Source organism: Cannabis sativa, chromosome 8 (assembly GCF_029168945.1).
Source record: "Cannabis sativa cultivar Pink pepper isolate KNU-18-1 chromosome 8, ASM2916894v1, whole genome shotgun sequence".
NCBI lineage: Eukaryota > Viridiplantae > Streptophyta > Magnoliopsida > Rosales > Cannabaceae > Cannabis > Cannabis sativa.
Genome location: NC_083608.1, coordinates 40,440,421 through 40,455,007, shown reverse-complemented (window position 1 = coordinate 40,455,007; position 14,587 = coordinate 40,440,421). Strand labels below are relative to the sequence as shown.

Here is a 14,587-nt window from a genome sequence, read left to right as displayed (position 1 = left end):
TCAAATGAAGAAACTGAAATGAAAAACAATAAAACATCTCGAAAAAGAAAAATAGAAAAAAAAAACAACAAAATAAAATATAAATTAAGACTAAACAAACGAAAATGAAAAACTCATAAAAGAACAAATAAATTAAACTTAAAAAATGGAAGCCCTAAAAACCAAACAAAACTAAAAGAAATGTTAAAATGAAAAACCTAAAATAGTAAAATCAATAAACACAAAACACACTAATGTCAAATACGAAAAAAATTTCAAAAAGGGGGGAAACGAAAAAGAAACCGAAAACAAACCTGAGATCGAACACCAGCTCCATCTTAATCATTTTTTGAGCATCATCTTGATGAATTTTTTCCTGGGCAGCAACCTTTGATTTTTTTTAGGAGGAGCTCGCTCATGTTTCGACAATTGAGGAACAAAATTTGGAGTCATTGTCTTAATCCTATTAGCTACAGATTTCAACCCCATTTTAGAACTTTTCTTTGGCAAAGGGAAAAGAGAAGAGTTCAGCTATGGAGGTTTTATTTTTTTAAAAAAAAAACTGAAAAGAAATTGAAAATAATAAAAAAAAAAAAAGAAGAAAAGAAAAAGATAAGGGAATGATGTAAGGTGTGATTGATATAAGTCATCAATCAATGACGTGTGTGGCTGCATGCATGGATTGTGTGTGCAAGTGGTAAAAGTGTAATAAAATAAAGTTAATCTGTATAAATATTGTTTAACCGTGTGAAGATATATATGTAATAAAGTGTGTATTTCGTATTTTGGTGTAAAAATTTCTTTTTTAATTATTTTTTATATTAATTAAAAAAAAAAGGCACTTTAATTAACGTTTCTCCAAGCAACCTTGTGTAAAGTGTTGTATTCCAAAGATATTAAAGGCCTTTACCAATATGCTCATGACTTCTAGAAACTTAGACAAGGGTTGCCTAAATAACAGGCAACAATTTTTTAAATTAGCTTTAATTAATAGTACAACGATTCTTCTTAGCCAACCCCTACCCCAATTTCGTCCACTCTATTATACTTACCAATAACTCAAATTCTCAATTTTTCTTAATCGTCTTTCTGAAGATAAAAAATTATCTATGATCTACATCATCAATGACGCTGAGTAACTAACTATAGTTGACTAAGATTTTTTCTATCTCTTTCTTGTGATTTGGCCACACTTCTCTATTGTTGGACATTCGTTCTTTTTTACTTTTTTATTTGGTTAATAATAAACTTAAAAATCCGACAAACTAGCTCTAAGATAGCGTAAAAGGAATAAGAATAAGAATATAAATATTATATATTAATAAGTAAATAAATAAAAACCATTTACAGTGCTTTACTCTAGCCAAACCCATTAATTTACACTTGGTAAAGCTTTAGCCACATATAGTGTCCCAAATATGTATAATCAAATACACAATAATATATTTCTACCTTCCCTTAAAGACTTGTTCTTAATAATATATGGGAAAAAAGGAAAGAGGAGAATTATAATTTGGATTACGGAAGTAGGTGATTGGTACTATTCCATCTAATTGACAGTTGGCTTAGTATAGCGATTTAAGAGCTTCCAATTTGACCAACTCATCGATAAAAATGAATATTAAAAAAGAAAAGAAAAATAGGCATTAACAGAAATGACCCCAACCAAGGTTGCACTACTCAGTCTCGGGTTGGTAAATGTGCTGTTATTATAGACATTATTTTTTCACTTCTTTAACTATTTACATTTACATCCAAACCTACCAAAAATGCATGCTCGGGAATCTGTAATAAAGATTGCTCACTTTGGAACTCTTGGAAGTTATAGAAAGTTTCCCAAATTAAATATACCTACTACAAATTACAAACAAAGAGTACGATGTAAGAGTTTTTTTTCTTTTCTTTTCTTACTTCAACAGTAAATTGGTTAGTTAATAATTAATTACCAATTCTCCTTTTAAAATTTTTGGGGGTTCTTTATTAATGATGAATATTTTGAAAGGGAGTTGTTCAAAAATAAACTGTGCCAACATATTAATTACTATGTTTAACATAAACTCACAGAAACTATTTCAGAAATATAATTTTGAAAAATCTCATCAGTGAAGAACAGTAAAAAAAAGATCTTTCTATAATTTCTATAATTTCAAAAATGTTGAACTAAGAGGAAGTAAGAACTTTTGTCTCTCCTTCTCAAGAATGAGATTATTCAAATTGAAAACAACATTTGTCTTCTCTCTAGGAGAAACCTCAAGAATGTCTGCCCTGTTTTTACCACTAAAATTTATATCTAATAATAAACTTGAACAGTCACAACTACTGAATGAAGAAGCTGAGACTGTTTCCCCTGACTCACCAACCGTATCAACTTCTTCGTCTTCATCATTACTACTACTTCTAACCGTGACCCAATTCTGTTCCAAACTCAATGTAGTATAATCCTCTGTTAGCGGTGGAGACGATGACAGCCGTCTGATCCTATCAACCGGCGAATCTCGACCGTTTGATACACTACCGAAATTGCTAAAACTCTCCAATTCATCTTCTAATGAATTCCATATTTCGTGATCGAGAATACTAGTAGGAGAGATAGATTTTGAATTATTCGATTCGTTGTTTTGCTTCAACTCTCCAATGAATGGATGCTTTAAAAGCTGACTCGCCGTCCACCTCTCATCTGGATTCCTTCTTAAACACTTCCCCAAGAAATCCCTTGCTTCGTCCGAAAGAAAACTCGGAATCTCCGGCGACTCACCGGAATAAGCAATCCTATAAAGAATCGCAATTGGGTCACTGCTATCAGGCCACGGCGAGCCTCCGCTTGCCATCTCGATAATAGTGCAACCCAGAGACCAAATATCACTAGGGAGTCCTTGGTGCTCACCACGCGCCGCCTCCGGTGCCATAAACATTGGCGTTCCGGCTATCGGTCCGGCGGAGTTAACCCTTCTAGCGCAGCCAAAATCGGCTATTTTTGGACCCTTTTCGCCGATCAAGATGTTCCGACCCTTAATGTCACAATGCACTATCTCAACAGAATGAAGATACTCTAACCCTCGAACGATTTCCCGCGTGTAATGTCCGATCAACAATTCGTCGAGTCTCCCGTCGCGGCTAGAAACGACGTCGGTTAGAGACCCACCGGGCACGTACTCGAGGAAGAGATTGTATATGGGTTTGTCGTTTTCTGTTGTAATGTCTTGACCAATGTAGCTCACAACATGAGGACTAGTAATAGAAGAAAGAAGGCTCTGTTCTTGTTGCAAAGCTTTAGACCGGGACAACTCGGCGGACTTGACGGCGAACACTTGACCGGACCGGGCAGAGGTAGCGACGGAGACTGTGGCCGAAGAACCTCGGCCGATGACGTGTCCCCTGCTCCAGTCCATTTGGGTGAGCCTAAGAAGAAAAGAGAAATAAATAAAGTTTGGAACTTTGGAAAGGCTTTACTTGGTCCTTTTGAGTAGGTTAAATTGGGGTTTATATATATTGGTGAGTGGTGTGAGTATTTAGTATAATAAGAATTCTAAAATGGTTAGTTTTTATTGGTTGGTTAGGTGTCTCTCCCTACCTCTAGGGAGAGAGAGAGAAAGACAGAGAGTTGACGATAGCTTTAACGTGAGTTATGAACGTGTCGAAATTTGGGTGGAGTTGACGGCAATTTCTGCCTGGTCTGATCATGTCTTGGCATAGTGTCACGTGGGCACGTGTTAAAGGTTGAGGATTTTAGGGTGTGAACAGAACAGGTGATTTATTTGGGATGGTACAAGTAATAGGGGATACGATACGGTAGCTTGGATGGATGATCCAAACTTGATTCTTTGTTTTGTAATTAGTGTATGACAAGGTGAGAGAGTGAGTTTTGCTTTAGGTATTGTTAATAATAATAATAATAATAAGTCTTTGAAAATGCTTAGACGGGTGGGGTTGAGCCACCAATATGGTTGAATTTTAGCATCAACTTTCAACATTTTGTATGAAGTTGAATTAGTGGATATGTGTCCTAACATTGTCAAAATTGATTCATTTCTTTTTTCTGGTATGAGCAAGAGGAATGTGGTCAGGTTTATGAATTTGGATTATTTTGTTACGTATTATTGTACATGTTCCTAATGTGAAATTGTGAATGTTAATATATGTGAATGTAAATTGTGAATTTGTCATAGTGTATGAATATGTGAATTGAAAACTATATAAAAAAAAAATTAGACTTAATTAATACAAGAAATTTGGGTTTTTTTTTTTATTATTTTCGTCTATAGTGATAATTAAAAAGGTGTATTTCACTTTTTTTAAAAAGAAAATTATTTATAGATTGTCAAAGTCAAAACCAACATAGTTTTTTTTTCTTCTTCTAGTTATAATAGTTTTTTAAAACTAGGCGAGTCAATTTACCACAACGCCACATGCTCTCTTTCATTTACATATAAATACTTTTTTTTGTCTTGAAAGATATATTTGACTTGTGTTATTCTTAAGCCACGTTTGCTAATAATTTTTCATTGTTAGGGCCAATTCACATACGTTTTAGGAATTATTTCACAAACACACCAAATAAATAAAAAAATTATAAAAATATAGTTTCATGAAATTTTAATTATTTTTACAATTCTTTTATTTTATTTATAAAAAATATGACCTTTTAAGTTGTACTCTTTTAAATTTTTATTATTTAGATGTTATTTTTATATTATTTTATTTAATTTTTTTTTTATAATTTTTGCGTTATTTTTATGAAAATTATCTTTTAAATATAAAAATATAATTTTTTTTTTTAAAAAATAATAATTTATGTAATTATCTTTTATGACCAATTCAGTTATGGTTTTTCACATTCTTTAACCAAAATTTAAGTAGCCAATTTGGTTAGAAGAAGGTGTCGATGTGTCGTGTGCCCATTTTACCTCATCAAGAAAAGTCAAATTTCGTACCAAATTTAATTAAAATTAGCTAGGGTACTACTTGAACAGCATCATCGCTTTACAATTTGTTTAATTATTGGATAAAAGTATACATAAATCTAATTGGGTAGTATCCATGTATATATGCTGACAAAATTTTGGTACAACTTAAATTTGAAAAAGTTGGATAAAGTTTTGGAATTTACTAAACTAACCCTCCCATTTGTATAATTATTTTCTTTTGCCAAGCATGTGTGCGCCGACAATATTTTTCTATAATGCTTTGTTTCAATGGTTAATCACATCTCAGTATCTTAACTTTAAACACATAACTAATTGTGTCCTCTAAGTAAAGCAATCATGATATGTGCATATATATATATATATATATATATCTCTGGGGTTATTTTAAAAGATATGAGAAAAATTATTAAGGTTATGATAAATATAATATAAAAAGTAAATACCACTAAATATGATATTATTTAACCAATTAAACTAAAAATATTGTTTTTTTTTAGAAAAAAAACCATATAAAACATTAAAAAGATATCTAAATTTAAAATTTATAAAAAATAAAAACTTAATTAAATTACCATAAAAAATATTAAAATTCCTTTCATATTTATTTTTTTAAAAAAATAAAATAAATAAAACTATAGTGATCGCCGAAGTTGTCACTCGTGCCGAAAAAATCACCGTAGTTTATTGCCGGTGCCGAAAAAGTCGTCGGAGTTGCTGCCGGCGCCGAAAAAGTTGTCAGAACTAGCATTGTCGCTGGAAAAGTCACCAAGAAACTGGTTTCTTGATGAAGAAACCGGTTTCTTGGTGATTTTTCCGGTAATTTTACCGGTGACAATGCTAAGTCTGACGACTATTCTGGAGTTTGATGTCGGTGCCGGAAAAGTCGCCGGAGTAGTTGCTGATGTCGGAAAAATCGCCAGAGTTATTGCCGGCGTCAAAAAAGTCGTCAGAATTGCATTGTCGCCAGCAAAATCACTAGAAAAATTACCAAGAAAGTGGTTTTTTCATCAAAAAACCGGTTTCTTCACCAAGAAAGTGGTTTCTTCATCAAGAAACTAATTTTGTTACATAACAATAATAACGATTATGAAAACAAAATAAAAATGATATACACTGAAAATAATTGAAAGCAGTTTCATCAATCAACCAAATAGAGGAAAAAAAATACAAAAAAAAATTACCAAGAAACTGGTTTCTTCATCAAGAAATTGGTTTCTTGATGAAGAAAAAAAACCAGTTTCTTGCTGATTTTTTCGGTAATGTCAATTCCGACGAATTTCCCAGAGTTTACAATCGGTACTGAAAAAGTCACCGGAGTAGCTGCCGCTGTATTAGTCGTCAGAGTTGCTACCAATGCTAGAAAAGTCGTTAGAATTGCCATTGTTGTCAGAAAAGTCACCGGAAAAATCACAAAAAAACTGGTTTCTTCATCAAGAAACCAGAAACCAGTTTCTTGGTAATTTTTCCATCGACTATGCCAATTCTAATGACTTTTCCGAAGTTTGTTGTCAGTGCCGAAAAAGTCGCCGGAGTAGCTGTTAGCGCCAGAATAGTTGTCAGAATTGGCATTGTCAACGAAAAAATCACCTTAGAAACCGGTTTCTTGGTGAATAAACCTGTTTCTTGGTGATTTTTTCAGTGATTTTTTCGGCGACAATGCCAATTCCGACGAATTTTTCGGTGCCGGCAGCAACTCCGATGAATTTTCCAGCACCTACCGCTACTCCGGCGACTTTTTCGGCACCAGCAGCAAACTCCGGTGATTTTTCCAGCATCAATGACAAATAAAACTTCCTAAATAAATAAAAACATTAAATATGAGATTTGAAAACCTAATTACATATATATATGGCATATCAAATACCATAAAAAGACCTAAAAATAAAAAAATACCGTATAAATTGATCAAACTTAAATGTGCCATATTTATCATAAGAACTTTTAAAATCCCATAGTAAGTGTAATTTCCTCTATATATATATATATATGGGTTCACTCTTAATGGGTATTACCCATGAATGAGCAAAATTAGAAAATTTTGAGTTTTTATACTTAATCTTTCTATCTAATTAAAAAAATCTCTCATTTTTATATCATATGGGCTGAGATTGTTCCATCGGGAATTTTTTTTTTTAAAAAAAAAAATAGCAAGAAAAATAAGAAAAGAAAGAGTTGAGTTTGAGTTAAATATTTTTGTATAACATATTTTTGATATAGTGTAAAAAGAGATATTTTTTTATATTTTTTTAATTAAGTAGTTAAATTAAGCATAGAAATTCAAATTTGTGATTTCATTATTCGTTATTAGATCAAAATTCGATGGTTTGATATTTTTAAAATTAATATTTATAGTTAAATTTGTTTAGTAAACATTCATGGGTAATACCCATTAAGAAGTGTTCCATATATATATAAATTAGAGTATGTTGGTACGTATTCACTACTACTAATACAAGAACCCAGTGAATTGCTGGCTACCAATATTAGTGTTTCTCCAAAGAACAATCAATTGATTGGGGTTCTTGTATTGATAGTAGTGCTAGTACCCATATACTCTAATACAACACATCCAATTAGCATATGAGAAACCAATTAATATTGGTGTGAGAAAATTACAATTGAAGGTGTAGAATCAAATCAATAAAATTTTAAACAATTAAATAATTAGCAATGACAAAATTATCAAATCGAGAACTATGAAAAATAAGAGCAAATAAAGTATTAAAAATACCAAAATATATACTGATTCAAGTTCTTTTCATTTTAAATTCTCTTTTGAGTTTGACTTTGATACTTTTGATCACAAATTTATCTTTGCTCATGATGAGCATATCATCCACATAGAGCAATAAGAACACAGCTGTAGATTGCTCCATATTCTTAAAATATAAGCAGTGATTGTATGTCGATCGTTTAAATCCAATTTGATGCATGTACGTATCAATTCTCTTATTCTATTGTCTAGGGAACTGTTTCAAACCATACAATGATCTATTAAGCTGGCACACTAATTTAACTCCTTTCCCTTCCACTTGAAACCATGGTTGCTTCATGTAGATCTCTTCATCCAGGAACCCATTTAGAAAAGTAATCTTGACATCAAGCTGTTCAACTTCAAACTCCAGATGTGCCTCTAAGGATAGCATCAACCTTATTGTCTTGTACTTTACCACATGTGAGAAGATTTTCGTGTAGTCTATACCTTCCACCTGAGTAAAACCCTTAGCCACTAACTTGGCTTTAAACCTCACTGGTTCATTCTCATTGATTCTCTCTTTCACTTTAAGAATCCATTTGCACTACACAATCTTCTTGTTCTCTAGCTTCGGGACAACTACCCAAGTCTTATTCTTCCAGAGTGAATCCATCTCCTCATCCATGGCTTGAAGCCATTTAGACTTGTTTCCACCTGAAACTGCCTCTTCATAGCTTCTGGGTTGTTCAATTTCAGTTTGTTGAACTACCGCTAGCGCAAATGCTATTATGTCTGCTTTCGTGAACCTAATTGGAGGATGAATCTCTCTCTGAGTTCTATCACGAGCCAACTGATAACCTTCCAGACTTGTCTGTCTGAACCCTTTCTATTACCTATGTTTGGTCTTCATTATCTTGTTCTTCGAGCTCCACAACAACTTTTGTTTGTGCATTGTCTTCCGGTTCCACACTATCTTTTGCCTGTGGACCTTCTTTCAGGAGCTTCATTCCATACTCCATTTCCATACTTGTAGTGCCTTTGTTTCCTATTTTTCCTACATCACACGGAGACACACTACCTTTCTTGGAGGTCAAGTGAGGATATTCTAACTCATTAAAAACAACATTTCTAGCAATCACAACCTTCGGTTTACCCTTTCTAGAAATGTAGATTTTATACCTCTTGGTTTTTGAGGAATAACCTAGGAATGTTCCCTTCACGGATCTAGTTTTCAGCTTGTCAATGGATTGGTGTACATATGATGTACACCCAAAAGTTCTTAAATATGTTAGGTTGGGGGTTTTGTGGTACCATATTTCATAAGGTCTTTTTAGGTATGTTACTCTATTCGGGCTCCTATTTATAAGATAGTTTGCGTTTGTTAAAGCTTCCCCCTAGAATGGTTTTTCTAACCTAGAACTGAACAGTAAGCATTTAACTTTGTTCAACAAGGTTCGGTTCATCCTTTTAGCAACACCATTTTACTCTAGGGTCTTGACTACAGTTCTATGCCTAATGATCCCAAAATATAGACACATTTTGTCAAATTCAGAGTTAACAAACTCCAACCCATTATTAGTTCTAAAGTTTTAATTTTAAGATTGGTTTGGTTTTCCACTTGAGTTTTTCAATTTCTAAACTGTTCCAGGCACTCATCCTTAGTGGTTAACAAGTAGGTCCAAACACACCGACTGTAATCATTAACTATTGAAAGAAAATATTGCTCCAGTGTGAGTAGGCACCTTGAACGGTCCCAAAGGTCAACGTGCACATATTGCAGTATCTTTTTGGTTGTGTGCCTTGCCGAAGTGAACTTCATCTTATGTTGTTTCCCTAAAACACAAGCTTCACAAAATTGTAAGGCATAAGATTTAAATTTTCAATTATACCTTGTTTATGCAATTCTTTGAGGCCTTGTTCACTGATATGTCCAAGTCTGTGATGCCACAACTTCATATCTGATTCTAGTCCTTTCACCATACTTGCCTACCTAGCTAGGACACTTTCTCCTTGGAGAACATACAAACCATTTATCTTTTCACTTTTCATCACTACCAAAGAATATTTGGTGATCCTCAAGCTTCCATGAATGGACTTGTATCCGTATCCTTCATCCACAAGAGCACCCATGATATGAGGTTTCATCTAAGGTCCGGGATGTGCCTTACGTTTGTCAACACCTTGATTTTACCATTATATTATTTGATGGCCACCTTTTCAGTTCCAATGGCCCTGCAAGAATGATCATTTCCCATGAGAACTTTACCTCCATCAACTGACTTATAATCAAAAAATGACTCTCGATTCGAACACATGTGATAAGTGCATCCGGAGTTGAGAATCCACTCCTTGTTCATTAAAGACTCTAAGATAGAGAATAATTCTCCGTCCATGGAGCAGTCATCACTATATTCCGTGATTGTAGTAGAGTCTTTCCCGTGGTGATGGTACCAGAAGTCCTTCCTATCTCCATTGTCAAATTTATTGAAGCCTTGTCGCTCCTTGTACTTCTTGCAAAATCTTTGCAAGTGTCCAGGCCTTCCACAAAATTAACATTTCCTTGTGTCCTTCTCTCTGGACTTAGATCTTGATTGAGATTGATGGTGTTTACTCTTTGAACTCACTTTCTTGGGTGATCTTCCTCTTGTCAAATACACTTTTTCTTTCTTGGATTCCTTATCCAATTGTAACTCAAAATCTTTCGACTTAAGTGGGGAAAGAACATCTTCTAATGCAATAACATCCATGCCATACTTGATGGCTGCCTTGACTTCTTGATATGCTATTGGAAGCAATCTCAGCAAAATAATGGCCTGGATTTCTTCATCAATTTTGTGATTTATATTTTCCAATCCTACAAGAATCTCATTAAATCTTTCAAAGTTATCATCTAAAGAAAGAGAAGAAATCATTCTGAAATCGTATAAACTTTATAGCAAATTAATCTTGCTAGCAATTGATAGTTTTAAGTATAATTCTTCCAATTTATTCCAAACTCCTTTTGTCTTCTTCTCTATGATGAGTTTCCTTCGAACATTGTTTGATAGATACATGATGATTATGTTATCTCTCTCATTTCTGCTTTTTTCTTTGGTTTCTTTTTTTCCAATAACTTCTCGTCTCCGAGAACCTTGGAAACATTATGGTGCACAAGGATTCCTTTCAGACTTTCTCTCCATAGAGCAAAAAGTCCCCAGTTCTTTCAAATTTCTCCAATTCAAATCTCGCCATTGTTGGCGTTCAAAGTTTCTTCAAGATTGCACTGGAAAGAATCTTAATTCTGCGTTCTTGATCGATTACTTAGCTCTGATTTGTGAGAAAATATGACTAAATGAGCAAAGTCAAATAAATAAAACTCCAAATAATTAAATAATTAGCAATGACGAGATTATCAAATCGAGAACAATAATCGTATGAAAAACAGAGGCTGAACACACGAGTTTGAAAACTCTATTAAGATGAGATTGAGATTTTGAGAGAGAAAAGATTGAGTGGTAGAAAGAGAGATGCAGAGAAAAGAGAGAGAGATTGAGTTTGGGTTTGTAAGAAGAATCTTCTGTAGATGAAGAAGATTCTTGGGTGTAAGTGTGAGAGTTGAAACACTTAGTGAGGACTCGACAGTGAATCTTGGCTCGACTGTACTGTACATATTCTTGCTCAATCAATAAAGGAAGATTGCGGTGGTGTTCTAAAACTAGAGTAGAGCCATTGATCACATCGATCTATCGGACTTGAACCAGTATATATCTTGGTGTTGATTTTTTTATTTTCTACATTTACTGTTTTCTAGTTTTTGATACTCTGTTTGCCCCTATTTTTCATACGATTGTTGTTCTCAATTTAAAATCTTGTCATTACTAATTGTTTGATTGTTTAAAGTTTTATTGATTTGATTTTGTACATTTAAACATTATTTTGCTTTAGAGGTAACATGAATACGTTGATGTAGAGTTCCCTTTAGGTACCTCAATATACGCATTGTCGCACTCTGCTTACCAAAATTTTGATAATAATGACGTGGCAAAAATGATGACATGTGGCACGAGGATACCGAAACTGAATTGATAAAGAATGTGTAAAGTCATGACTGTTGGTCATGATCGTTACTCATGACCGGATATCATGACCGTTGGAAGAGAAGTCTGACGGTCATCTTTCCCCCTAGCTTGAGCGAGGTGACTACCCCCAGAAGGACGGTGGACTAGCACCCTCATAAACAGGATAAACGATGACCACACACATACAAGATTCAAACTAGTCTAGGGGATATATACTACTTCCCCTACCTGAAATGCAATGATCTACATGGGGTTAATCTAAGGGTATACCCCTCAATCCCTATAGGGTTAGTATAGGGGTACACATCGTAAATCCCTAAAGGGTTAGTCTAGGGGTACACCCCTTAAACTCCTAAAGGGTTAGTCTAGGAATACACCCCTTAAACCCTAAAGGGTTAGTCTAGAGATATACCCTTATACCTCTGAAGGGTTAGTCTAGGGGTACACCCCTTAACCCCTGAAGGGTTAGTCTAGGGTTACACCCCTTAAACCCCTAAAGGGTTAGTCTAAGGGTATACCCCTACCCCCTACACCCTCATGGTACAAGTTATGCATTCCAGCTACGTAAGACATGGTTGATATGAGTACATCCTCATGATACCATGACTACCCACAACGTCAAAGGGGTCTCAGAGGGTCACCCCGAGATGGCAATTGACACCCTCCTTATGTTGGGTCTCGAGGGTCTCATCCCCAAGTATTAGCTTCTATCTCCGAAGGTAGTTAACGACCATGTCACACCCTTAGGAGACCCTCATCGTTAGTGGCTATTTAAAATATTTAAATCCTGTAATAAGCTCAAAGATAGTTACAAACCTACAAAAATAACGAGATATTATCACAAAAATCAAACTTCAACCACCTCTAAAAACCAAGGAGACGGTTGAGATAGCTTCGCATTGGTCACGTCTCCTGAAGCAAGATGCTTTGATGCAAATACAGACATTTTTTGCGTCTACAGTATACACGTCGGTTGGGGGAACAGACGAAAAAACTTTTAATGTCAATTAAAAATTGACAAGAAATGTACTTTTTGTAGTAGTGTATTTAGGGCATAAAATTTCAACAAGAACATGCTCTAAACTCATCATAACCTACAAAATCCTCAAAAAAAAAAAAAAAAAAAATCTAAAACCCTAAAAATCAACGAGAACAAATAAAGAACTTACCTCAAGGCTTGAACAACTCCAAGAGTTGGTTATTTTAGCTAGAAGATGGATGAATTGAGATGGAATTACTCAAATTTTTTGTTGGGTTCCTAGGGCTTCGAAGAGAGAGAGAGAGAGAGAGAGAGAGAGAGAGAGAGAGAGAGAGAGAGAGAGAGAGAGAGAGAGAGAGAGAGAGAGAGAGAGAGAGAGAGAGAGAGAGAGAGAGAGAGAGAGAGAGAGAGAGAGAGAGAGAGAGAGAGATGAAGATGGGTTGTAAAATTCTTATTTTGTGATTTATCTCTTTAATTAACGTACCTAATAATAATTTAATATAACTTAATAATATTAAATCTCTTACTTCAACCTAAGACTTTTCTAGAAAATCAAATGAAATAAAAAAAAATTAGGGATATTACTATTCTACCCTTAATTCAACCAACATCCAACTTTAAAACTTAGGGATATTTTGGTCAAAATTATCTACCCCAATAACCCGACAACTTAAGCATACCAACATATTTTCGTATAATCCAAAACTCATTCTATTACCGTCAGGGATGGAGCTACTCATTAAGTTGGAGTGGCCAGCCCTCCCCCCCCCCCCCCCCCCCCTATTTTTCAAGAAATAAATGTACACTTTACGTATATATAAAATAAATGTAAATAATTAATATATATAAGGTATGATATATTGTTATTGTGTACTTTTTATAAGTATTCAGATTTTATGTATTTATATAATTTAATTATAATTTATTAATTAAAATATAAGTTATTTAAATTACATATATTTTGTTTTATTATAGAAATTATAGTTTTATAATTTCTACTAAGGCTATACAAAATGATATCTTTAAATTAGAAATAAAAATATAAAATATAATAACTCTAACACTATTCAATAATATATATGAATATTTTAGGAAGAGGAAGATGAGTTTTGACTAATTAATTACTAATTACTAATGTATATGTTGAAAAAACTAAAAAATTTATTTTAATTTCAAAAAAATTCTATGCTAAACATTAATTAATATATAATATTAATTTTTTTTTTATGTAATTACTAATTATTTTGTCAAACAAGACAATTAAAATTTATATGTAATATTCACTTTTACATATAAATACATCATGTATTTTAAAATAGGCTAATTAGGTTTTTGGCCCCCTGAACTTTGACATGTACCAAATCATGCCCCCTGAACTTTTAAGGTCGTTAAAAATACCACATGAACTATTGAGATTGTTGGATTTAAGGACTTTTTGTCTAATTTTAATAAAAAAGTATAACATGGATGAAAGTTTAAAAGACATGATTTAGTACATGTCAATGTCCAAGGGGCATGATTTGGTAGATATCAAAGTCTGGGAAGCATGGTTTAGTACATAAACAATCACTGAAATAGTAAAATTGAATGAAATTAGATAAAAGTTCATAAATTCAACAATTTCAATAGTTTAGGGGATATTTTTAACGACCTTAAAAGTTGAGGAGGTATTATTTGGTACATGTCAAAGTTCAGGGAAAAAAAAATCCTAATTAGCAATTAAAATATAGTGTAATTACTAATTATAATAGACTATGTGATAATGTAATTTATATGATAGTAAGCTCTTATAAATAACTTTTGTGATGTGTAATATATAAAAAAAAATTGTTCAAAATATAATTTTTTAATAGTTGGCCACCCCAATGATTTAGTCCTGGTTCCGCCCCTGATTACCATCGTGACATTCTTGGCCAATTCATCGAGTTTCCACGGTCCCCGAACCCAAAAT

The 14,587-nt window shown here is 33.4% G+C and overlaps 1 protein-coding gene and 1 long non-coding RNA gene across 2 annotated transcripts; both read right to left on the bottom strand.

The window, feature by feature from the left end:
• Nucleotides 1-1,942: 1,942 nt before the first annotated feature.
• Nucleotides 1,943-3,549, bottom strand: LOC115701328 (mitogen-activated protein kinase kinase kinase 18). Its single transcript, XM_030629089.2, has one exon. It carries the CDS (start codon nt 3,366-3,368, stop codon nt 2,118-2,120), a length of 1,251 nt encoding a protein of 416 aa, XP_030484949.2. The 5' UTR covers nt 3,369-3,549; the 3' UTR covers nt 1,943-2,117.
• A 788-nt stretch (nt 3,550-4,337) lies between these two features.
• LOC133030316 (uncharacterized) lies at nt 4,338-13,295 on the bottom strand. Its single transcript, XR_009684168.1, has 2 exons — nt 12,827-13,295; nt 4,338-5,879 (listed from the first exon to the last, which is right to left on the bottom strand). It is a non-coding gene; the product is annotated as an uncharacterized LOC133030316 (long non-coding RNA).
• Between the last annotated feature and the right edge of the window lie 1,292 nt (nt 13,296-14,587).

Coding starts and splice junctions, on each gene's coding strand:
- LOC115701328 (XM_030629089.2), bottom strand. CDS start 3,368: ATGGACTGGAGCAGGGGACACGTCATCGGCCGAGGTTCTTCGGCCACA.